Source organism: Mobula birostris, chromosome 9 (assembly GCF_030028105.1).
Source record: "Mobula birostris isolate sMobBir1 chromosome 9, sMobBir1.hap1, whole genome shotgun sequence".
Classification (NCBI taxonomy): domain Eukaryota; kingdom Metazoa; phylum Chordata; class Chondrichthyes; order Myliobatiformes; family Myliobatidae; genus Mobula; species Mobula birostris.
In genome coordinates this window covers 150,794,832-150,822,460 of record NC_092378.1, presented here as the reverse complement: position 1 = coordinate 150,822,460, position 27,629 = coordinate 150,794,832, and the positions used below count along the sequence as shown (strand labels likewise).

General features: G+C 39.5%; 1 protein-coding gene across 3 annotated transcripts in view; it reads right to left on the bottom strand.

The window, feature by feature from the left end:
- The window catches only part of LOC140203191 (BAR/IMD domain-containing adapter protein 2-like 1), a 148,658-nt gene that overhangs the window by 98,085 nt on the left and 22,944 nt on the right, over nucleotides 1-27,629 (bottom strand). For all 3 annotated transcript variants that reach the window (XM_072269115.1, XM_072269116.1, XM_072269117.1), the window contains exons 4-6: nucleotides 4,169-4,230; nucleotides 2,160-2,231; nucleotides 1,068-1,205 (exon numbers count right to left, since the gene is read on the bottom strand). In XM_072269115.1, the coding sequence (XP_072125216.1) occupies nucleotides 1,068-1,205; nucleotides 2,160-2,231; nucleotides 4,169-4,230 (272 nt within the window). The remainder of the gene's footprint in view (nucleotides 1-1,067; nucleotides 1,206-2,159; nucleotides 2,232-4,168; nucleotides 4,231-27,629) is intronic.

Here is a 27,629-nt window from a genome sequence, read left to right as displayed (position 1 = left end):
GAGAGACAGAGAGACAGAGAGACAGAGAGACAGAGAGACAGAGAGACAGAGAGACAGAGATAAACTACCACTCTCTGGCTTCTTCCTCTAAGTCAATGTCAGACCTAATTGTTTAGTTCATTCTGAATGCCACGTGATTTAACTCTGGACCAACCTACCATGGGGGATGTTGTCAAAGGTCTTGGCAAAGTCCATGTAGCAATGTCTTTATCAACCACCTTCCCTTTATCAACCTTTTTGGCAACCCCTTTGAAAATCTCTGTGCAAGATTGATTACACATGATCAACCATGCACAAATCCACATTGACTATCCCTAAATGACAGGAATTCTGCAGATGCTGGAAATTCAAGCAACACACATAAAAGTTGCTGGTGAACGCAGCAGGCCAGGCAACATCTCTAGGAAGAGGTACAGTCGACGTTTCAGGCCGAGACCCTTCGTCAGGACTATCCCTAATCAGGCCTTGACGACTGTCGAGCACCTGCAGTTTATACTTCAGAGATGCAGTACTTAATTAATTTTATAACTGAGAAAGCTACTTATCAACTAAAGAGAATGACTAGTAAGGTTATTATTAAAAAAACAATTGCAATACTATGGTGCCAGATACTTTGTGGTTTCAGAAAGCAGATTTAGTGTTAAAAAATCACCACATATAGCCAATAATTAACCAGCACAGCACAAACCACATCCACCTCACAACAGATCTGTCTTTTATTCCACTTGAGAAATATTGATTTGATCTTCAATATACTACAGCCACAAGGAACTCATTGGTTTCAGTTTAAAACTCAAAAGTATGGTATACAACCTGAACACAGATGTACATACACTTTAGCTCAGGCAGGTTTAATTTTAATGTTAACACTGTCAGTAAATCACATGCAATTCATATTTACATATGTACAAAGATAAAGTGCACCCTAGAAAGAAACCAGTATTGGTTAAATCACAAAAGAATGAATCGTAGAAAAGTTAACTCTTTGGACTCTAAATAATTTGGATGAAGATGGAAGATAGAAGCAAATCTGATTTTAGACACAAAATTATAAACTTGCCACCTACCTCCATTTCCTTATTTTCGTATTTGTATGCATTTTTTGTTCCTTGACTTTTCCTTCTAAGTTTCTTGAGTTCTGCTTGAGTCTTTTCCAGCGAATCTAATTTAGTTCTGTGTTCTGTTTGGTACTTTTTAAGAGTTGCCTGCAGGAAGTTACAAGAAGTTAATCTGCATGCCAAAAATGGTCAGTTTATTATAATAAATTCTAGGGCACAGGCAGAGAAATTTTAAATACCTTAAGTTCTTACAGCCTAACTCACCAACAATACTTAAAATTCAGATGAGCATCACATTACAATTACTGCTAATATGAATCCTTGATCTTCTCTTTCTATATAAAACTAATACATCTGAAAATCAAATTGTGTAGTACTCCAATAACCCTGGAAAAGCCCTTCGTTGTTTGATTAAGAATATTCCAAGATACAACCGTAGGTTGAAGGTTTATACATTATGAAAAGTCAGTTTTAGATTTTTTTCTGTCATAGTTATAGACATAGGAAGGAACATGCCACTTGGCTCTTCCAATATATTTTGCCAATCATTAATATCATGACTGACCTACGACTTTCCTCCATATCTTTGCTGTCCACGATACCTTGAGAATAACAAAATAAACTCTTCCTCCTCCTGTGAGTCCACAGTTTAATACTTAAACCAATCTCTAAACCTCTCAAATTGTGGACAAACACAAGTTTATATTTGTTTAATGATGTCCTCAGATCAAATCCAGTTTCTATTTTTCCTATGAAAGCAAAAGTTCTGTATCACACAACATAATGACAGCTTTGGCTCTCTCTTTGGTATAATTGAGCTTTATTAACCAGAAATTTAGTAATGGACTTATTAAACATGTTAATTTCATGTTCAGTTAAATACCGCTTTCTAGCTTTATCTGTAAAATGGCTTCCTGCTTACTGTAACAACATTCCATAAATATTTCCAATTTAAATTGTTGGGTGGGATTACAGAAGGCATTTTTTCAGTAGCACAAGATCCCAAGTATTCACAATAAGTTGAATTTATTGTAATTCCTTAAATTATATCTGACTTAAACAATTAACTGTTACATAACTTGTAATTGAGTAGGTACCTACATTCATGTATTTCACATCTTGATCAATTTTTTTCTCCAATTCAGTTATTATGTCTTTGTGAAATTTCCTAAACTTCAAGATGAAAAAAAAAGCTTCAATTAGAAACTAAATCAGCAGCAAAAAGTAAGACTTAAATAATGCCCAAATTTATCTTAGCTTAAAAATTCTACTGCAGTCAATTTGAATGCAAGATAGGGGAGAAACAATGGGACCAACACTGAGAAAGTCAGGGGTTGGCGTGAGGAATCATCATTTTCATGGACAGGAATGGATCTTGAGACAACTGGATTGTGGGACCAGAGCTGGCTGGGGGTCAGTGGGTTAAGGTGGTTGCAGGGGGTGTCAAAAAGATGCAAAATAAGCAAGAGTGGATACCCTTAGAGCATTGTAGAGAAAGTTACCTCAAATTTATAGGAAACGATTACACTGGATTCAAAACTAATTTTCAATTACAATGTACTATAAAACGTAATTGAACTTTCAAACATTGACATATTTTTATGCATCATTTCCAGGCCTATTTTCTTCATCTCTTGTGCAGGTGAACACAAATTTACCCTGTAGCTTGATCTGGGGGGGGGGGGCTTCTTAATTAAGTTTTGAAATTCTGTGGATGTCCACAAACTGTTTTCTCTTCTACTCTTGAAATAAACTATGGTTTAATTCTAATGAAAAAGGAGACGAGCATCCTGCTGTCAGGTATTTAATTTTTTTCACAACCAGGCGAAATAGATATTTCTAACTTAACCTGGCTCAAAGGGTAATTTTCACTCCCTCTCCCCCACCCCCAACCAAATTCCAGGGGAATTAATTGCAACCACAGAAAGTCTGTCCAATTAAAACTGAGATCAGGATTCCAAAATGTGAATATGATCATTGGAGGCTAATTATGGCAACTATGTGAGCAGACCTGTAAGAGTTCCTCAAGGCAATATACGAGCCCAATCATCGTTGGCTCCTCCACTGTTCCCATCACACACCTACTGATGAGCGCACAGTGTTCAATATTATTCATAACTACTCCACAAAGGAAGTAATGTATGCCTGCATGCAGCAAGATCTACGCAACATGACACTATCTATGCACTAATGACAGAAAGTAACACTTTCATCCCAAGGATGCTAGGTGATAACCTTCAACAACAGGACTAACCACGTAACTTTGACATTCAATGACTTTGTCAATGCCCTACAACAACAAAATCTGGTGAGCGTGGGATGGAGGGAAGCAGGGTGGGCACCATTTACGAGCACTCAACCAGACCAGCCACATGAAAACCATGGCTAGCGGAAAAAAAACCCCAAGACTGCATCCTCAGTAAGTGACTCATCTGACATCCCAAAGCCTTTTCATCTTCAAGGTAGAAATCACAGGCACTACAGAACACTCTGCATTGGCCTGGATGAATGCAACCCTGAAGCAGCTTGATATCAGGACAAAGTCACTAAACTTGAGTTACCCCAACTTGCCATCTGAAATATCAATTCCCTCTACTAATGCACATGACTGCAAAGTATACCATCTGCACAATGCACTTCAGTTACTCATTTAAGCTTTTTGAACAGCACCTCCCAAACTCATTCATGGGCAACGGATGCTTGGGACATACAGCTTCCCCATGTAGATTTGGGAACTTCCTACGAAATAGCACTGTGGGAAGTCTTCATTTAAGTACTGCAGAGGCTCAGACACAGACAGGGCAACTGGAAAGGACTTGCTTTCCTTGGAGGCAGAAATTTAAGTTAATTGTGAAACGGAAAAGTTGAGGAAAAGTATTTTTATAGTGGTGGTTGTCTGGATCCTGCTGTTCTTGAGTAGTAATTGACAGGAGTATGTCCCAACATCTGGGTCATCTGAATTGCCAGCATGGTCATAACATGCTGAAAAGCACATTTTTATGCTTTTTATTTTAAATATCATTTAGGTGTATAATTTTGGATAAGATTAAAAGGAGAATAACTATTTTAAAACTGTTTTTAAAATAAAACAGTGTACAACTTATACATACATTATCTTCCATTTCAAAGTTGAGTTTCTTGTGAACTTCTGAAATCTCCATAAGGACTTGTCCTATGGGAATAATAGAAAATAGAGTTACATAGCTGCCTAGTTTATTTATATGAAAAAGATGTTTTTTTAAATATACAAAAAAGCTGAGTTTATCCCCCTATTGTAAATGGTACAGTACCCCAAGTCTGTCAGAAGTTAAGCTTGTGTTTCTCAAAACAGCAAGTTACTTCAGGCTCTATTCAGACCGGTCAACCAAAAGCAACTCCAACACCAGCATTTCACTTCTCAGTGTCCATCTTACATTTTGAATTACATTTTATTTTATTGAAATTTGTGGTAATATTTTGTTTTATGTGCTGTGTGATATACATATTGTGGATGCACTGTGGTCCGGAGGAACACTGTACATGCATACATCCATATGAAACAGTCAGGTGACAATAAACTTGAACTTGACCTTTCTCCCTTTAGAAAGCAGCTACCTATTATGCCTTCTCTAGCTGAGGTTGGCATCAGAGTGGAGTGGTTGATAGTGAACCCTCCAGTCTACTTAAATACTTGCATTCATTATGATTTGGAGGGAAAGTCACATTCAGAGAAAAGTATAATTAAGTTTCATTTTAGTTAAGCTATGCATTGTCCTTGAATTTTGAGGCACACAGAAAAATGTGAAAAAAAATCACCTCAAGTAGCAACTATTTTGCGTTTGGAAATTTATGATTGCAAGATTCAGAATAGTTTCTTAGAGAGGATTCAAAAGGGGTTTACAAAAATAATTTCGGGATTGAAAGCTTTATCACATGAAAAGCATTTGATGGCTCTTGGCCTGTACTCACTGAAATTCAGAAGAATGGGGAGGGGTCTCACTGAAACCTATTGAATGGTGAAAGGACTTAAAGGCGTGGATGTGGAGAATATGTTTCCGATGGTGGGAAGTCTAAGAGGATACAGCCTCAGAATAGAGGGATGTCCATTTAGAATGGAGATTAGAAGGAATTTCCTGAACCAGAGGATGGTGAATCTGTGGAATTCATTGCAACTGGCTGATGTGGAAGCCATGGCTTTGGGTATATTTAAAGCAGAGGATTCTTGATTAGCCAGGGCATGAAGCATTATGGGCAAGATGACAAGTGATTGGGGATGAGAGGGAAATTGATTAACCATGATGAAATGGTGGAGTAGACTTGATAGGCCAAATGGCCTAATTCTGCTTCTATATTATGGTCTTACTGACAGGTTATAACTAGTGCTGGTTGGAAGATAATACGCTTCTCCCATTCAAGGCAAGTGTGACAATCAGTACATAAGCAAAACAAAAAACTGTAAATGCTGGAAATCTAAATTTTAAAAAAATTAAAAATGCTGGAAAAACTCAGCTGAACTGATTAGGTCATTTGACAGAACTATTGTCTCAAGATATTAATTCTCTCCACAGATGCTGCCCAACCTACTATTTTTATTTCAGACTTCCAGCTTTTGCAGTTATTTTAAAAATAGCTCCACCACATTGCAGATATTCTTTGTTCTCTCAACCTCTCCCTTCTCTACAAATTAAAACATATTTTCCTCACTTTATCAGCACTTATAGACCACAAAACCCAGGAGCAGAATTAGGCCATTCAGTCCATCAAGTCTGCACTGCCATTCCATTATTGCTGATTTATTATCTCTCTCAACTCCATTCTCCTGCCTACTCTCCATAACCTTTGATACCCTTACTAATCAAGAACCTATCAACCTCGACTTTAAATATTCCCAATGACTTGGCCGCTACAGCAATCTGTGACATTGAATTCCACAGATTTACCACTCTGGCTAAAGAAATTCCTCCTCATCTGTCCTAGGGGACATCCTTCTATTCTGAACACAACAACATAAGAAATAGGAGCAGGAGTAGGCCATCTGGCCTGTTGAGCCTGCTCCGCCATTCAATAAGATCATGGTTGATGTAGCCATGGGCTCATCTCCACCTACCTGCCTTTTCCACATAAGCCTTAATTCCCCTACTATGCAAAAATCTACCCAACCTTGTCTTACACATTTACTGAGGTAGACTCCACTGCTTCATTGGGCAGAGAATTCCACAGATTCTTTGGGAAAAGCAGTTCCTCCTCATTTCCATCCCAAATCTACTCCTCCGAATCCTGAGGCTATGTTCCCTAGTTCTTGCGTCCCCCTAATTCTGAGGCTGTGCCCTCTTATCTTACAGGCCCTTTCACCAACAATGATCTGCTGTGGATTACAATAATTTTCTGTATCAGTGCAAACACTTGTGGTACAATATATTTGGTCCAGGCAATCTGTTCACATCTCTAGACGACTCATTCCAAGGTAGCAAATAAGCGAACTAAAGAAAAAACTGCAAGGCGAATTCAGTGGGTCAAGCAGATTCTGTGGTAGCAAAGAATGGAGACACTACATCTATTCTGATACACATCCTCTATCCAAAACATTGACTATCCCTCTGCTTCCACAGATGCTGCTTGACCTGCTGAGCCTTTTCAGCAATTGATTTTTTTTCCTCCTGATTACAGACATATATAGTCCTTCCAACTACATTAAACAATTTTCTTCCATTTAAATGATTCCTAAAAGCTTCACATGGGGGATGGAAAAAAGTCTTACCAAATGTTTATATTAACAGGTAGAATTTTGAATATTAAACTCAAGATCTAGCAAGAGTATAACGTCCTAGACAAGCTTGCTGCTCCCAGCAATTTTTAATATGTTTCCTAATAAGTTCCAAGGAACAAAACCATGACTTCAATTTGTATAAAAAGAATCCCCCCCCCCCCGAGTACATTCTTCTGCAATTATAATATTTATAGGGAAGACATTACAAATTCATAAGACATGCCCTGATGCAATTTTACCTGCTTAGCAACCAAAAAGATATTTAACAAACATCAATATTTACGCAAAGAGCATCAATAAAAAGAACTGGCAAATGGCGAGTGAATTTTAGCAGTGGAGCATAATGATAGTATGCATTTGTGATAGCTTGTAAATTATTACAGTAGGTTGAAGAGGAGCATTGCTTACTTAAAGAATTTCATTACTCTCCTGGGGGAAAAACTACAAACTATTCATTAACTTTTGAGCAATAAAATTGCATCATCTTTGCTAAGACTTGCCAAGTCAGGATCTCTTAAAATCCAGACTTATGTTACTATTCACCTGGCGTTAACTGTTCTTTCGTCACAGCCATTACTGCAACTTGTGAAGAAGCTCAACATGTGGGCTGGAACCCTTTGGCGATAACTCAAGGTCAATTCAGATGAGAATACCAATTTCCTTTTCAGCAAGAGTTCCATGAATATTTCTACATTACTTCGTGTTCAAACAATGAAGGAATTTTTTGTCATGTTAACTCTTGATAGCAATTGTAACAAATTATAATCAGATTAGTGCAAAGGTTAACAATTGGGCTTTTTTCTTCTATACCTATTGCTCAGATATTTTGCATTTAACAGTCAAACATTAAATAACTTCTCTACAATTCAGAAATCTGACTTTAGAAGCAGTTAAAACAAGAAAAATTAGCAGTTATACTCAGTGCATTCACGTTTGCTCTTTTGTTCTAGATAATGAATTTTGCATATTCAAATATGTTTCAATATGCATCTGAGATGCTAATGTAGTCTCATGAAAGTAATGGGTAGCTTTTTATTTACTGCAAACTATCAAAAAAACTTAGTAATTTAAAATAAAACTCTTACCAGAATGGATAAATTTTAACAGATACAGTTGATGGCAAAATTTAATTATGTGTTTTTTTTAAACATTCAAAAATTCATTTCATCCATACTGTTGATTGTTATTTTAAACAAGAACAAACTAAAATCTAGGTTAAAAAGGGACTGAAGGCAGACACAACTGGCAAGAGTGATTAAGTACTTGTTGGAAGAAAGCAGGTGCTGGATGACCAGCACAATCGGTCAATATCTAGAATAAAATAGGTTAGGAATAAATTTGTTTAAAAATCATTGGACATTCACAGGTCAGTAAGTACAAAGAAAAGTTGACAACTTGGAATTTTCCTTAAATTAAATAAGTGTTGTTTTTAAATATATAGTTCAGATATTTTGTAGTTTATATCTTTACAATAATTAAGGTTATGCTATAAAGGGTTACATATAAAAAAAACAAAACAACCCTAATTAGATCGCTCCCTCAGCCGACTTGTAAACTAGGTTATGTCTATAAATAGTATATGTAGATGTTCTAAGGCAGGAATACATTCTACACTCCCCCATGTAAATGTGTCCAGTATTTTCATACACAAATCATCTTTCATTTGAAGTACAAATAGATTTTCTAACTCCAGAACTTTTCTGCTGTATTAGAGATTAAGCCAAGAACTCTCAATTCTTTTACTGCCTGTATCATCATAATTTAAATTTTATGGCCTGAGCTGTCATTCTACACAAAAACAATTACATATTTCCACTTAATATCTTTTTATGCAGTCATATTTTACTCTAAACTGCCATAAAGGTTCAACTGGAAAGAGAAATTCCTGTTTTGATCTACTTTTTTCTGGATTAACGTTAGTTCTTATTTTAAAATACATTTTGCCCTTTCTAAATAGAAATAGGAATTTCCTGCATTTCAGTGTGATTGATGCTCTTTTCAAAAGTAAGATTTGAAATTGCATTGTTTATTCATTCTGTTTATTACTGATTTTTCCACATAAATATCTAAAAATCTGGAATAAATAGAATTTCATTGCTTTTGTGTGAAAGACAGTTGCAGAATTAATATTTGCTGGAGTTCTGAACAATGGGGGGGAGGGGGAGAAAATCTCACTGAAGCCTATTGAATATTGAGAGACCTAGATAGAGTGGGCATGGACAGCATGATTCCTATAGTGGGGGAGTCTAGGACTGGAGGTACAGCCTCAGAATACAACAAAGTCCCTTTAGAATAAAGATGAGGAGGAATTTATTTAGCCAGAGGGTGATGAATCTGTGGAATTCATTGCCACAGACAGCTGAGGAGGCCAAGTCATCAAGCATATTTAAAGCCATGGTTGGTAGGTTCTCAACTAGTCAGGGTGTCAAAGGTTACTGGGAGAAGGCAAGAGAATGGGATTGAGAGATAATAATTCAGCCACGATGAAGTGACAGAGTGGACTTGATGGGCCAAATGACCTAATTCTACTCCTATATCTTATGGTCTTGTGTAACTCCAGCAAATATGATGTGCATTTCTCATCTAAATACACAAGTCCACCAATCTACTCAAAGTTCAAGTGAAGTAAATGTTGAGACAAATTTGGCTTATTAATGTCATGAGATTATATCATTAATAGGGCACACTCCCAGCTATTATCCTTAAGTTTTGGTATCCTCCCCCCATGAGTTTCCGCTAGATACCAATGATCATCAGGGTCTGCTTTGTCCGTAACAACGCAATGAAACACATGCCACGATTAATAAATGAGATATTAGCACTGATAGCATGAAAGTCATCTGCTGTAGACTACTTGGCAATTCTACAATCAGGTAGTAGTAATAAATAGTAAATTGCATTCAAGGCCGAGAAAGCAGTATGCATGAATAAAAGAGAAATGATTTACAACTGGGACAAGAAAATTCAAAAGTGATCATAAAATTAGAGACTCTTCCTGTAGCAAGTTTTCCAGAGAGAGATGCTACTACTTCCATCAAGATCCCTGCTAAACTGACTCAGAGGATACACTGCACAACTTTATAATAGTGTGCATTTATAATCCACGTGTCAGTACATCATTCCAAGTACTTTGACTCAGCCTATAAATTTACTTTTCTATTCCTTTCCATCATGTATTTCTCCAGTTAATGTATGAAACCATCTAAATTACAATCCTCAACTTTATATGGGCATACCATTGAAGCAGGGGTTTATACCATGGACCCCTACCATTAACCGAGGGGTTCGTGGACGGAGCTCAGCAGGATGAGGAAGAATTTTTTAAGCCAGTAGGTAATGAATCTGTGGAATTCATTGCCATAAACTCCTGTGGAGGCCAGGTAAGTGGATAAATTTAAACTGGATGTTGATAGGTTCTTAATTAGTAAGGGTATCAAAGGTTATGGGGAGATGGCAGGAGATTGGGGCTGAGAAGAAATACAGATCAGCCTTAATGGAATGATGGAGCAGACTCAAATGGGCCAAGTGCCCTAATTCTGCTTCTATGTCTCATGGATCATGATCCACACATTCTTTTGTGTGACCACATCAAAGCAGGATTAGATTGATAGATGCAAACATGAGGAATTCTGCAGATGCTGGAAATTCAAGCAACACACAAAGTTGCTGGTGAACGCAGCAGGCCAGGCAGCATATGTAGGAAGAGGTACAGTCAACGTTTCCGGCAGAGACCCTTCGTCAGGACTAACTGAAAGAAGAGCTAGTAAGAGATCAAATCGACTGTACCTCTTCCTATAGATGCTGCTTGGTCTGCTGTGTTCACCAGCAACTTTGGTGTGTGTTGCTTAGATTGATAGAGGTGGCTTTCTCCATGACCCATTCAATTCAATTACTCCTAATGACCTTTAATTGTTTCACTTTCAGTCAACTGCTGATTTTTTAATAGATCAAATATGCACCTTGATTCATCTATACCAGGCATCACCAACCTTTTTTGCACCGCGGACTGGTTTAATATTGACAATATTCTTGTGGACCGGCCATTCCGGGGGGGGGGGGGGGGGGGGGGTGTTCAAGTAGGGTTAAACTCACCTTAACATGTCTTTTACAGTTAGGGTTACCAACTTTCTCACTCCCAACTAAGGGACAAAAGTCGCAGTCAAATCCCAGGACACTTTACCCCAGGAAAGACTACCAAGACCATGAAGCCTTGCGCGGCACCTGTGTGTGCATGTGTGACGTGTACATGTGATGTGCGCATGCACATACGTGCTGATTTCTTTTCACCACAAATCAGTTTTGCCTTCACCTTCCTGACTATACCGTACATACATTATTTCTACTTTATATAGGCTGCGTATTTATCATCATCATTCCTGATTTTACTATATGTCAGTGTTATTTATTTTAGGTTTTGTGTGTTATATGGTATGATTTATTAAGTTATTTTTTGGGTCTGGGAACACTCAAAAATTTTTCCCATATAAATTAATGCTAATTGCTTCTTCACTTCTCACCATTTCGGCACGAAAGGTTTCATAGGAACGCTTTACTTTAGTGGGGGGAAAACTGGACAAACTAATTTAGCCCAATATACGGGATGTCCCAGGAAATACGGGACAGTTGACAACCCTATGTTCAAGTTCAACAGTGTGTGACAGGAAATGAGGAAAAGTGCAGCTGACTCATATTGTTTCCTCACAGCCCAGTAGCACATGCTTCGTGGCCTGGTACCGGTCCGCAGCCCAGTGGTTGGGGACCGCTGATCTATACTACTGCGACCACTCTACAGTTTAACCATCTGCTTCTCCCCCCAAACCCCTTCAACGGTGTTTGACATCACCTTAAAATTGAATAGCTGTTATGTGATAAACAAACATAATCATAACCACCATTGATAATTAAAAACACTACTGACAAACCATATAATAATTGTACTGCTAAAATATTCAAAATTAAGCTTTATGAAGATACAATAAAAACTTCCATTTTTTTAAATTTCAGTTTAATCTGCTCTCGTTTACAGAACACAAAAGGTGCAACAGGTGCATAATCAATATTGTTTGATAAACAGGATTTAATAAATCACAATGTAAATTATAGAATAAGCAGTTAAGACTGGGCCTAATTTTTCTTCAAATATTCTGAAAAGCACCTCATCAAAAGTTGGTCATAATGGAAAAAAAAGCAGTTACACTGAATGAATTGCAGCTTTGTACCATAAAAGTAGGTACAAAATACGTATTAGAATTGAAAACTCAAAGTTTAGGTAACCTCCTTGTAGATGTTAACAAATGGAGAAATACTTGAATAAACCTACCGGACCATAGTACTCTGACCCTCAGAGATAAAGTCATGTCTCGAAAATTTAGAAAGAAAGTGAAAACCAGAATCTTCTGGAATCACTAAGCTGGTCACACAGAACGTGACAAGAGAATATGTAAATGTTTCAGGTTGACACTTCTTCAGCAACGTTTCAGATTCTGGATTGTTTATTTTTCCACCTGACCTACTGATCATTCCCAGCATTTTCTGATATTTATTTTCAATTTCCAGCATTTGCAGGTTTTTTTGGCTTTTTGATATGTAGAATGAACTGGGTTGATTTTAACAGTCTCTCAGATATCAGACAGTGTGGAGCCAATACATAACCACTGCAATATAATCTCTCCCAAAACAGTTCCTTTGAAAAATACTGTTTATCTGAAATAATCCAGGGTAGGGCAAATCCAGAACTAGGTGGTATATGTTTAGGGTGAGAGATGCTGCTTGGCCTACTGAGTTCTTCCAGCATTTTGTATGTGTCGCTCGGATTTCCTGTATCTGCAGATTTTTTCGTATGTCATTTAAGCAGCATTTCGATAGATACAAGGAGGGGTAGGATTAAAAGGGATATGGACTGAACACGGAAATTGGGACTAACTGGGTGGGCACGGACTCATTAGGCTGAAGAGCCTGCCTCCATGTAGTATTGCTGCACAACTATAATTAAGTTGAATTGGAAAAACAAATTTATGAAAATCAGTAAAGCAAATAATTTTCTCAAAGTTTATTTGTTTAGAAAATAAGACCAAATACTGTCATTGTCTGGCTCCTTGCTTAAACAGCTTCCACAAATGATAACTAATCATTTCACATAACCACCATAACATTATGCAGACATGTACCTGACATGCAAGCCAGTTTTCTTGCCTTCCAGTTTACAGGAAGCTGAACTGCATTCCTATTATTCCTGCCATGACAAATGCCTGTAAGGACTCAGCTGACTATGAGCCAAAAGCAACCTTCACCAAATGCATTCTTCTGGGTTTGAGCAATACACTATTTAAATAATACTGAACGACATCTAAATGATTCAATTCTTTACAAATATTCTTATATGTATGTTTTTTAATGAAATGGTGTATATCAATGGAACAGGTAAATCACTGGATAGCATAAAAAGGAGTAAATGATGTGATAATAGGGAACTTTCTGGGGTGGGGGGGTGAAACCACCTATCAACATAATTGCCAAATGTAGAAAACTTAATGGGGCCATTGACCTCCCACATCATGAAGACCCTGGAGAGACTTGTTCTGGAGCTGCTCCGGCCTATGGTCAGGCCACACTTAGATCCTCTCCAGTTCGCCTACCAGCCCCGACTAGGAGTTGAGGATGCCATCGTCTACCTGCTGAACCGTGTCTACGCCCACCTGGACAAGCCAGCGAGCACCATGAGGGTCATGTTTTTTGACTTCTCCAGTGCGTTCAACGCCATCCGCCCTGCTCTGCTGGGGGAGAAGCTGACAGCAATGCAAGTGGATGCTTCCCTGGTGTCATGGATTCTTGATTACCTGACTGGCAGACCACAGGACGTGTGCTTGCAACACTGTGTGTCCGACAGAGTGATCAGCAGCACTGGGGCTCCACAGGGGACTATCTTGTCTCCCTTTCTCTTCACCATTTACACCTCAGACTTCAACTACTGCACAGAGTCTTGTCATCTTCAGAAGTTTTCGGATGTCTCTGTCATAGCTGGATGCATCAGCAAGGGAGATGAGGCTGAATACAGGGCTACGGTAGGAAATTTTGTCACATGGTGTGAGCAGAATTATCTGCAGCTTAATGTGAAAAAGACTAAGGAGCTGGTGGTGGACCTGAAGAGAGCTAAGGCACCGGTGACCCCTGTTTCCATCCAGGGGGTCAGTGTGGACATGGTGGAGGATTACAAATACCTGGGGATACGAATTGACAATAAACTGGACTGGTCAAAGAACACTGAGGCTGTCTACAAGAAGGGTCAGAGCCGTCTCTATTTCCGAAGGAGACTGAGGTCCTTTAACATCTGCCGGATGATGCTGAGGATATTCTACAAGTCTATGGTGGCCAGTGCTATCGTGTTTGCTGTTGTGTGCTGGGGCAGCAGGCTGAGGGTAGCAGACACCAACAGAATCAACAAACTCATTCGTAAGGCCAGTAATGTTGTGGAGATGGAACTGGACTCTCTGACGGTGGTGTCTGAAAAGAGGATGCTGTCCAAGTTGCATGCCATCTTGGACAATGTCTCCCATCCACTACATAATGTACTGGGTGGGCACAGGAGTACATTCAGCCAGAGACTCATTCCACCGAGATGCAACACAGAGCGTCATAGGAAGTCATTTCTGCCTGTGGCCACCAAACTTTACAACTCCTCCCTTGGAGGGTCAGAAACCCTGAGCCAATAGGCTGGTCCTGGACTTATTTCCTGGCATATTCTACATATTCCTATTTAATTATTTATGGTTTTATTATTACTATTTAATTATTTATGGTGCAATTGTAACAAAAACCAATTTCCCCCAGGAACAATAAAGTATGACTATGACTATCTTATTGAATGAAGGAGTTTCCAAATATGTAAGGTCCAATTTGCTGATGAGTTGAACTGATTCTGTGACGAATTTGGATGTTTAATGGAGTGATGTTGTGAATTTCTTTGAAAATGAAAGTTAACCGTAGTTTAATACATCAGTTTTCAAGTGGTTCCCATTGAAGGTTAGAGAGCATGTTGGTGACACTGGATTTCCTGCTGTAATCCTTTAACACAAAGCGAGCAGCACGGCGTTGGATTTTTTTGATGGACTTCTTGTTAGCTTGATGGGGATCCCATATGGCCACGCAATACTCAAGCTTTGGACGGACGAGTGTCTTGAATGCCATGTCCTTGACCGATTTACTACATGAGTGGAGGTTTCTTCTCAGGATACCCAGCATTTTATTTGCTTTGGCTGTAATCTGATTGATGTGGCATGCCCAGTGAAGATCCTTGCAAATTTCAACACCAAGATGTGGGTGGTGGGTGACTGTTTCAAGAATCTGTCCATTCATGTTATATGTTGTGTTGATTGGTTTAACTTTATGACTGACATGCATAGCATAACATTTAGATGAGTTGAGGAACATTTGCCATTGAGACTTCCGTTGACATAATGAATCAATGTCGTTTTACAGCAGCTGAGCATCTTGGTCATTTTGTATCTCACAGTAGATTATGCAGTCATCTGCAAAAAGTCTGACTTTGGACTTGACTTTATTTGGCAAGTTGTTGATGTAAATGAGAAAAAGGGTCCCAACAGTGTCCCCTGAGGCACTCCGGATGTTACTGGAGATTCAGGGGACTCTGCCCTCTCAAGAGGCACACGTCGCTGTCTGTTGGTAAGGAACATGTTTAGCCAATGTAGAAGGCTATTGTTAATGCCCACATGTTCAAGCTTACGTAGCAATCTCTGGTGGGGAACTATGTCAAATGTCTTACTGAAGTCGAGTATGATCAAGTCTGCTTGGCTTCTATTGCCAAGGATCTTTGCTAAGTCGTTGATCAACCCTGCAAGTTGTGTGTCACAAGATCTGCCCGGACGGAATCCATGTTGATGGTGAGTAAGAGCATTGTGTCTGTCTAGGTGGTCCATAACGTGACGGCAAATAATATGTTCAAGAATTTTACAAGGGATGGAAGTGAGTGAAACCAGTCTGTAATTTCCCGGGTTTGTACGTTCACCCTTCTTATAATTTGGAACGACATTCACTTTCAACCAATCATCCGGTAATGTCCCACTATCAACAGACTTATGGAATACCTTTTGCAAAATGGGAGCTAGACTGGAAGCACAACTGTTTAGAATCATAGCTGGTATTTGAATAGGTCCTGGTACTTCCTTAGGCTGTAATTCCTCGAGAAGCTTCTTAACGTCTATTACAGTTATAATGAGATCTGGCAAGTCTGGGGTATTGCGGGGGTCTAAAGTGAGAAGTTCATTCAAATTTTCCCTTGTAAACACAGAGCAAAACTGCTGGTTAAGTGCTTGTGCTTTGTCTGCAGTAAGAGATACAACACGGCCCCCGGATGAGAAAGAAGAAATTCCAAAAACTTCTTGGCTTGTAGATTTAATAAAGCTACAGAAGGGTTTGGTGTTGTCACTCTTTAAGCTCTCATCTATTACCTTATTAACATACTGATGGTAAGCTTTCCTGATGTTTCTATCAATAAGTCGGCACATTATGGTTGTCAAATGCTATTTTTTTAAAATTAGAATTCAAGATCTGCAAGTGTTTTTGGAGAAGGGATTACGCCTTGCACATGCTAACACTTGGAAAGGGAAGATCAACATTGCTACCAGAGTAACATGACACCACTTTCAAAACTCAAAACAAAACTGGAAATGAGATAAATCAACAATGGATTGAAACAGATTCCAGAGACATTTATGTCTCAGTGTTAAGGAGGCAAAGGAACACAAAGATGAGATAACAGAATCTAAATATTAAGACCAAAATATTAATGGAGTAAATCCAAGTTCAAAAAAATCAGGTAAATATGTTTCTTCAACATTTCAATTCCCCCCCTCCCCCAAGAAACTTTCACAAGCAGAGTCCCAGTGTAATCACTAATTTAGAACATCAGCACTATGACTGGTTAAACTGTTTGTTACTAGTACTCCCAATAGTTTCCTCTTGGTGAATGTGTCCTATTCTGTAACTATTTTAGAAGCAACATTATAAAGCATTATATCTAACTTTCCAGAACAGCTTTCCCTATATCAAAATTTAAACAAATGTTGACATTTAACAAAGCATCATTTAATCCCAACATTATATGCCATTCAAAATTTATACTGCATTTCAACACCACCTTTCTTTTTCATTCAGAAAGGTTTTGTAGCTTTTTTAGATTGATATCTTAATAAATTCAATTTCCTGTTAACACTGAAAAAGCAATCAGGTGGGTGTAGTATATACACAACATAATCTTCTCAATCCTTTAATCAAAAAGATTATGGAACTGTAGCAAGAGCATCAGCTCAACAATTGTCTACTCGATAATGCAAAGTCTGGATGCCAAAATCTGTTTCCAGTGGAAGGTTCCCCACAGTCAAGTGTTCCTATTTGAACCTTTAGCATCTCCAATCCAAACACAGTGGTTAATTGGGGCAGCTGCTTATTTGGGACAACTCTTAAAGAACAAAAACTAATCAAGAAAATAGCCAGCATTACCTTCATTTATTTGGGACAATATGCAACATGGTGGTGTAGCAGTTAGTGTGTTCCCAAGTTCAGAGTTCAATTCTGACACCATTCTGTAAGGAGTCTCTGTGCATCCTTTCCTTCGAATGCATGGGTATTGCCCGGGTGCTCTGGTTTCCTCCCACAGTCCAAAGCACTTCCAGGTAGGTTAATTGGTCTTTGTAAATTGACTCATGATTAGGTTAGGGTTAATTGGGTTGTGGAGTTGCTGGGACAGCGTGGTTCAAAGGGCCTACTCTGTACTGTATCACTTAATTAACTGGGGCAGACTGTTGCTGAACATTTTCTAACTAGCGTCTGTCATATGGACATTGTGTGGCTTTTAGACACTACACCATGCTTAAGAATGAATATATATTTTTTTTAAAATAGCTACAATTGTGCATTTGTGTTCAAAAAAGCAGTGATATCACTTCATTATACCCTAATTAACTGCCTTATCATTCCTCAGTGAAAAATGTTGGCCATTTTTCTTAAGTTCTCAGTTAGCAGTGTGAATCAGAAAAATCACTGCCCACATACATTTTAAACAGAGCATGCTTGCTATTCAATACAGTATTAAAACGTTTTCCAACATAAAGTTGTTAATGAAAAAGTTAAATTAAGGCCTTGTTTACTAGACAGACAAAAGATGTCGCAGTATATTTTTGTTCTGGTGTGCTGCCCTTAACTTGACCCTAAATTCAAGATTTCTTTCAGAAAGAAAAAATGTCTGGTTGTGTACATAATTGCTGCTTTTGAAACTGTTGAGTATGTGGCCTGGTTACACAACAATGCTATTAATAAAAACACTGGAGACAGGAGCTAAGTTTCATGGTTCTTTACTGGCAGAATCCGAACTCGGCAAACACGTACAGACCAATACGCACCTAATAGCACATGCTCAATATGCGCCTAATAGCGCATTCAACGACACGTTACTAAAACACAAAGTAGTCCTTTATTATACTGTAGGCTATATGGTACAGAAACATTACTGTGTGCAAATTAACTGCCACATTTACCCATGTTAGAAGAGTTACTAAACTTCACAAGTACTTAATTGGTTGGAATGTGCATTGGAAATTTTAAAGATTAAGTGCAGTGCAAATGCAAGTCAATTCTTCTTGACTGCAGGCAGTTTTACTCCTTAATGTTAATAGTTGGTTTATACAATTACCTATCGAAAGTTTTGAACAAAAAAAAACACTAAACACAAAATTTGTATAGCTTTCTTTTGCCAATCATACTTGAGAATCCATCCCAAACTGCAATAGGTGCATTCATGGTAACACCTGCACTGCAGACTTAGGACAGTTGGTTCAGGACTATTTACACTGTATGCATAAAGACAACTCCGAGAAAAATCACACTTTTTTGTGGCCTTATGAAATACTTCAGTTAACAAAATGAAAAGGTAAAATAGTCAGTTTTTCCCCAACTTGCAAGGAAAAGCTTCAAGTTTGTAAAGCAATAGTGCTCATTATTGACAATGAAGAAAGCCGCACACAAAGAATCAACAGCTTCTATGTCATGTACTTTTCATAAGGGTGGCAAACTTCTTTGGCCATGAATATTCTAAATCACTTTACAGAATACAAAAGAGATTCAAATGTGCAAGATAGAGAAATTAAATTATAAATTTAAAACTGGATTTTAAAAATACGTGGAAGTGTTGGAGGTGTTAGAATCAACAGTTTTCAGTCAGACTGCCAGAGGTTGCGAAACAACATTTATCATTTAAAAGATCATTGAAAATCCATTTGAACCACATGCAATAGGTTCACAGTATTTCATAGTGATGCGATTCATAAATACCTAGTTTCCCCTCATTTTGGAGGCAGATGCTAAAGGTGGTTCTGAAGGAAAAGGCAGAATACCGATAACTGCTTTTCAGTTTTGATAATTATCACACATATATGCAGTCTATAGTTCCTGTTTTAATAATGACACTGATACTGTTACCATAGTTAGTAATTTTAAAAAAATCAAGGACAAATCTCAACTGTTCAGGTCGAAATTATATGTAGTCAAAAGGAAAGTTTTTTTTAAAAAAAGATTTCATTTTGAAATGATATATAGTACTGCAATATTATACAAGCAGAAACAATCTGTCATATTTAATTATCCTTTGTGACATTGTGAAAAAGCCTCAAGTATACAAACACAGCAATAAGAGGTAAAATTATATTGAGGTGCTAACCTCTTATTCCTCACATTTAAAATTTAATCTGAAAACAGATAAGCAGAAAGGAAACAAGGGTCATATTCTGTGAATATTTACATTCATTGGTGAGGAAGGTCTGGCTATGGCAGACCTGGAGAGAACTGAAGAGGAAAATTCCATTCATGCAGTGAATGAACAAACCTCTGTCTAGTTTTGCCACCACACTGCCAGATTTCAGAGTACAGTTAGATGTAAAGGAAAGCAGTGCAGAAATAATCAATACTTCAGTGGAATAAAGGGAATTACAGAGGCATGAGAGAGGAGTTTGTTGTGTCTATGCACAACTACGTATCAATTAAATAAAAGCACGCATGCGAGAGATGGCTTTAACTGGTGTAGTCACATGAGAGAGACAGAAAACAATGTGCATGCGTAGACAACAGCGCATGAACAAACAGATCAATACGTAGTGCTAAAGGAGAGGGGGAAATCATTGCTCTAAAAGAAATACATCCATACATTACACTTCCTCCCCCTTTGGATTAATGCAACATAGAACTGTATATGTACTAAACATTCAATTTCCCTTTCATAAACCCACACTCCAAACAGCCATGTTTTCACAAAAACAGTCCATAACTAACTTCACAGTTCTAAAGGTTCAGTCCTTGGTGGTGCTCTGTTTATTTCAGGATGGTGCCTCTGGACCTGTGGAGTGGCATCGGGTTCGGTAGGTGCCTTGTCTAAGACCACATTCTTGGTTGCAGGTGTCACGTTACTGTCAATGACATGATCATCACTGAGGGGCAAGTCCGGTGACAGTAACATGTCTGTGTTCTTCAGTTGAGCATCCAGTATCTAGTGCACATGACATCTCTGTCTGATCTCCAACATCCACTGTGTACATCTGGTACAGTTCTTGTAGCTATACTACCGGGTGCCCACTCGTCTTCTCGGTAAACACAAGCTAGGACTTCCTGTCCAATCTTGAAGCTCTTTGCTGCTTCTCCTGGCAACTGGTTGAACTGTTTATTCTGTACTTCCCTTTGGAGGTCTGGTTTCAGGAGGTCTATGCGAGAGCTCAGATTCCTGGTCATGAACAGCATTGCAAGTGTTTGATTTATCATTGCATGAACAGAGTTCAAAAAAATGCAAAAAGGAAGCTGTCCACTTTGTGCAGTAGAGAAACGTCCTCCTTGTCCATCACTTTAATGGACTTCTTGAAGGTTTGGATAAACCTTTCTTTGTTGGGTGATGAAAGAGCTGACTTGAAATGTCTGATTCCATTTTTCTTCATGAACAGGAAGTTATTCTGACGTGTATCACGGTCCATTGTCATTCAATTTGTTTGGGTAAGCTATTTCTGGCGAAGATAGTCCTCAGAGCAGAGACAGTCTTTGCTGATGTGGTTGACTTCATTGGTATAACCTCCATCCACTTCAAATGAACATCCACAGTAATCAGAAACATGGAGTCCACGAATGGCCCAGCAAAGTCAATATGTACTCTGCCATGCTCATGATTGCCACTCCCACAGGTGTAATGGTGCCTGTGGGGGTGCATTTTGAACTTTTTGGTATCTTGAATAGCTTTAGGCTAAGTCTTCAACCTGTTTATCTATCCCCGGCCACCACACGTAGCTCCAGGTGAGACTCTTCATCTTGACTGTACCCAAATATCCTTCATGCAGATTTTCTAATGCTCTAGTGTGCAGTTTAGCGGGAACCACAACAGGAGATCCACATATCAGCATACTTTGACATACCCACAGTTGATCTTGTCTTGCTGAGAACTCTGGAAACATAAGGTTACCATGAGCTGGCTGTCCTTGCATGGTGATTTCATAGACTTTTGACAATGTCGGGTCATTTCTTGTTTCCCTCTGAATTTTGGAATGTTACCAGGAACTAGTCCACCAATGCAGTGTGTATATGTCTGCTGGGTCACAGTATAAAGACTTTCCTTCTTCAGTTGCCAATAATGGAAGATGTGACAAGCCATCAGTGTTGCTGTGTTGTTCGGTACCCTTGAATTCTATGTCATAAGAGTGAGCTCCTAGGAATAATGCCCAACATCGTATCTGGGTAGCAGTCATCACTAGAATTCCCTTCCTGGTTTTGAAACTAGAATCAAGGGGCTGATGATCTGTCACTAACACAAACTGTAGAGGTAGTCGTGGAACTTCTTTATTCCCCTTACTGGACCAAGGACCTCTCTGTCAATCTGTGCATAGTTGTGTTCTGCACTCATCAGTGATTTTGAAGCCAATGCAATTGGGTATTCAGATCCATCTCTCATAGTGTGTGACAAAATGGCTCCAATGCCATAAGGGGATGCATCACACACCAGTCTGATGAGCATGGATGGGTCATAATGGGTGAGCAGTTCATCAGATTTTATTAGTCTTTGTTTCCTTTAATGCTTTTTCCACATCTTTCTGGCCATCCCCACTTTATTCTTCTCTATAACAGTGCATTCAATGGATGCAGCACCACAGCAATGTTTAGGAGAAACTGGTGGTAGTTTACAAGGCCCAAGTATGATCTGAAGTTGTGAATATTTTCTAATTTGGGTGCTTGTAGCACTGCTTCAATCTCTCTTGTGACCTATGTAAGCCATGCTTATCAATGACATGTCCACAATGAGATTTCATTCTTGAAAAACCTCACATTTCTCTCTTTGCACACAGCCCATACTCACTCAGCCTGCTAAGCACTTTGCCAAGGTTCTGGAGCTGCTCTTATCTTTTTTTTGCCAGACACGATGTTGTCATTAAGGTAACATTGTGTTCCTGGGATATCTTGGAGCATTTGGTCCATTGATGTTTGCCAAATTGCAATGCCAAAGATGAGATGATTATACTGGAACAGTCCCTTGTGAATGTTCATTGTGAGGAACTCCTCAATCTCCATATGCAGATAGGCTCGCGACATGTCAATCTTTTAAACCTCTCCCCATCTATCAAAGATGCAAAAATGTCTTCTATTCATGGCAGGGGACACTGCACAGTATGCAGCACAGGACTGATGCTCACCTTGAAATCCCAGCTACTCTGGCCTTCCCTTTCTTGATCACTGGGACATTGGGCAGGGCCCAATCATTCTACTCAACCTTGGAGAGAATTCCATCTCTGCAGTTCAGCATCCACATTAGGATGTACTAAGGGACTGGATGCACTTTGTGGAATCTCGATGTTGCTGCTTCACTCAATTTGAGTTTACCAATCCCCTTCTTAAACACCTTCTCATTAGCATTGCCAGTCTCTGGTTAATGCTACCATTTGGCTACCACACTGAGAACTTTGGTTGAATGCTAGTCTAATTGGATTTTTCTCAACTATTCACATCAGAAAAGTGCTAGCTGTCCACTTTTCAACACAAATCTCTAACTGTTGTGTTGGGCCTCCATATGTCGCAGTTTCAGTTTGCCTTTGGGAGACACTTTCTCACCTGTGTAGATCTTTAGCATTACTGAGGTCTTTTCTAATGGTATCCTAGAAAACAGTCTGTTCTTGTCAGCCTCCAGAATTACGGACAAAGCTGAACCTGTATACAGCTCCATTTTCAGTTTTACACCAGTCACATCTATTGTGATTCAGATGATTTTGTGATCCGCTTCAGTAATATCATGCAGTCCTAGGCATGACAGATTCACCTTTGTCATTCTGTTTTGCATTCATTTGGTAACTTTATGTATTTGCTTAGTTTTGTGTTTAAGACTTTCCATTCAGTCTGCCTTACACCTTCTCTCTGAGACCTTATCTGTGACACTTCCCACAGACTTTCTCTTCCAACCAACCGTTATTTGCATCATGGGAGGATTTGCCACATTGATAACACCTTTGGCTTTTTGCACCATTCAGGGACATTGTGCATTTCACATTCTAACCTTTTCTGTAGTCTGCTGCATCCTCCAACGATATTGTAATAGCCAATGCCTGTTCTAAGGTTAGGTCTCTTTCAGATAGTAGCCTCTTTTGAGTGCTTTGACTCTGCTTGCCACATACAAGCCTGTTCCTTAATGCATCTGAAAGTCCAACACTAAAGTCATAGCACTGAGAAAGTTTGTGCAGTTCTGCAATATATTCAGAAATGCTTTCATCTTTTGACTGGTTCCTTTCATAAAATCTAAATCTCTCAGCAATTACCAGCAGTTAGCGCTCAAGTGATTTTATAAAATTGTACAATTTCAAATGTCTTGCTCGCTGGCTTTTCAGGGGTTACTAGGTTGGGTAAGAGACTGTACATTCTTGAACCCATTAAGCCAAGTACAGGGCTTTCTTTTGCTCCTCCACGATGATCGCATTACAATATAGTTCAACCCTCTCGATATACACCTCCCAGCGTTCATTAATGCTATCAAATTCGTCAATTTTCTTGACTGAAGCCATCGCCACATTATTTTCACTTCAAATTCACAGCACCTTTCACTGTTACTATGCACTGTACTCACGCCTTTGTTGGCAGCTGTAACGGCCTTCTCTGTACTGTTTAACTCTCGCTGTCTTGTCCTATAATCGTGCCATAACTGCAGTGCAGTTTGTCATATTTTCTTATATTTAGGTTTGGACTCATCGCCAATTTGTGGTGTCTTTGCACAACTACTTATCAATTAAAAGCATGCACATGTGAGAGTGAGAGCGAGAGCAATAACAGCACATGACCAGACAACAGATCAATACATAGTGCTGGGGCGGGGGGGGGGGGTCATTGCTCTAAAAGAAATAGATCCATACATTACAGAGTTGGCAAGAATTGATTGGAAAAGAACACTGGCATAGATGACAGCAGAGCAGCAATGGCTGGAATTTCTGGAAGCAATTTGGAAGGCACAGGATATATACACCCCAAAGAGGAAGTAGTATTCCAAAGAAAGATGATACCACTCTGGCTAACAAAATTCAAAGTCAACATAAAAGCTAAAAGAGCTATAATAGAGGAAAATGCAGTGGGAAGTTAAGAGGATTGGGAAACTTTTAAAAATCAACAGAAGGCAACTAAAAATATCATTAAGGTAAAGATGGAGTACAAAAGTAAGCTAGCCAATAATATTAGAGTGCGTACCAAAAGTCTCTTCAGATACATAGTGTAAAAGCCAGCGAGAGTGGATATCAGACCACTGGAAAACGATGCTGGAGAGGTAGTAACAGGGGACAAGGTAATAGCAGATAAAGTGACTAAGTATTTTGCATCAGTCTTCATTGTGGAAGACACTAGCAGTATAGTGGAAGTTCCAGGAGTCAGGGGGCATTAAGTGTGTGAAGTTACCATAACTAGACAGAAGGTTCTTGGGAAATGGAAAGGTCTGAAGGTAGATAAGTATCTGGACCAGATGGTGTCACCCCAGAGTTCTGAAAAAGGTGGCTGAAGGGATTGTGGAAGCACTAGGAATGATCTTTAGAGAATCACTAGATTCTGGAATGGTTCCAGAAGACTGGAAAATTGCAAATGTCACTGCACTCTTTAAGGAGGGAGAGGGGCAGAAGAAAGGAAACTATAGGTCACTCAGTCTGACCTCAGTGGTTGGGAAGATGTTGGAGTTGATTATTAAGGATGAGGTCTCAGGGTACTTGGAGGCACATGATAAATTAGGCCATAGTCAGCATGGTTTCCTCAAGGGAAAATCTGTTGGAATTTTTTGAAGAAAAAAGCAGGACAGACAAAGTAGAATCAATTGATGTTGTGTACTTGGATTTTCAGAAGGCCTTTGACAAGGTGCCACACGAGGCTCTTTAACAAATTACAAATCCATGGTGTTACAGTAAATATTCTAGTATGGATAAAGCAATGGCTGATTGGCAGGAGGCAAAGAGTGGGAATAAAAGGGAGCCTTTTCTGGCTGGCTGCCGGTGACTAGTGGTGTTCCAAAGGAAACTGTGTTGAGACCGATTCTTTTGATATTGTATGTCAATGATTTGGATGATGGAATTGATGGCTTTGTTGCAAAGTTTGCAGACGATACGAAGGTAGGTGGAGGGGCAGGTAGCTTTGAGGAAGTAGCGAGGCTACACAATGCCTTAGATAGATGAAGAGAATGGGCAAAGAAATAGCAGATGGAAAACAGTGTTGGGAAATGTATGGTAATGCACTTTGCTAGAAACGAAAGGGTTGACTATTTTCTAAATGAGAGAAAATACAAAGATCCGAGGCACAAAGGGACTTGGGTGTCCTTGTGCAGGATTCCTAAAGGTTAATTTGCAAGTTTGAGGCTGTGGAGAGGAAGGCAAATGCAATGTTCGCATTCATTTCAAGAAGACTAAAATATAAAAGCGAGGACATAATGTTGAAACTTTATAAAACACCAGTGAGGCCTCACTTGGAGTATCATGTGCAGGTTTGAGCCCCTCATCTTGGGGAGGATGTGTTGAAACTGGAGAGGGTTCAAAAGAGATTCACAGAAGTGACTCCAGGATTGAATGGCTTGTCATTCGAAGAGGGTTTGATGGCTCTGGGCCTGTATTTACTAGAGTTCAGAAGAATAAGGGGTGACCTAATTGAAACCTATAAAATGCTGAAAGGCCTTGATAGCGGATGTGGAGAGGATATTTCCTATGGTGGGAGAGTCTAAGACCAGAGGACACAGCTTCAAAATAGAGGGGCATTCTTTTGGAATGAAGATAAAGGAGGAATTTATTTAGCCAGAGAGTGGTGAATCTGGAACTCTACCTTAAATATATACAAAACCTTAGCCTCCACAGCTGCCTGTGGCAGAAGATGGTAGATTCCCAATTGGTGAGGGCATGAAGGGATATGGGGAGAAGGCAGGAGATTAGGACTGAGAGGAAAGTTGGATCAGCCATGATATGTCAGAACATGCCTCCCCCTTGTACCCCATCCGTTATTTATATACACACATTCTCTCTCTCTCTCTCTCCTGTTTCTCCCTCTGTCCCTCTCACTATACCCCTTGCCCATCCTCTGGGTTTCCCCCCCCTCCCCCTTTTCTTTCTCCCTGGGCCTCCTGTCCCATGATCCTCTCATATCTCTCTTGCCAATCACCTGTCCAGCTCTTGGCTCCATCCCTCCCCCTCCTGTCTTCTCCTATCATTTTGGATCTCCCCCTCCCACTTTCAAATCTCTTACTAGCTCTTCTTTCAGTTAGTCCTGACAAAGGGTCTTGGCCCGAAATGTTGACTGTATCCCTTCCTAGACATGCTGCCTGGCCTGCTGCATTCACCAGCAACTTTGATGTCTGTTGCTCTGGGATAATCTGATCAGAGCAATTGACAGCGGAAGAAGATCCTCTCATATCCCCTGTGCCAATCACCTGTCCAGCTCTTGGCTCCATCTCTCCCCCTCCTGTCTTCTCCTATCATTTTGGATCTCCCCCTCCCACTTTCAAATCTCTTACTAGCTCTTCCTTCAGTTAGTCCTGACGAAGGGTCTCGGCCTGAAACGTCGACTGTACCTCTTCCTGGAGATGCTGCCTGGCCTGCTGCATTCACCAGCAACTTTGATGTGTGATGCTTGAATTTCCAGCATCTGCAGAATTCCTGTTGTTTATGAAAGCTTTCTAGTTTGCATTAGGAGTTTGAGAGGAGATTTAGTATGTCACCAAAATATATTTCCAAAATTTTCAATCTGTCATTAATTACATTTATTTACTGAGATACACTGCAGAAATAGGTCCTTCGAGCCACACTGCCCAGTAATCTCCTGAACTAATCTGAGAGTAATCACCGGACAACTTACAATGACCAATTAATCTGCCAACAGGTACATTTTTGGACTGTGGGAGGAATCCTGAGCACCCAGAGGAAACCCATGTGGTTACAGGGAGAACGTAAAAACTCCTTACAGGAAACGGTAGGAATTGAACCTGGGCTGTCTGTACCGTAAAGCACTGTGCTAATCACTATGCTACTGTGCATTGGGATGGCATGGTAGCATAGTGGTTATAACAACATTTTATAGTACCAGTGACCCGGGTTCAATTCCCGCCATTGCCTGCCAGGAGTTTATATATACACTCCCCATTACCACATAGGTTTCCTCCCGGTGCTCTGCTTTCCTCCCACAGTCCAAAGACATACCAGTTGGTAGGTTAATTGGTCATTGTAAATTGTCCTGTGATTAGGCCAAGGTTAAATCAGGGGTCGCTGGGCAGTGTGGTTCTAAGTGCCTACGCTGTACTC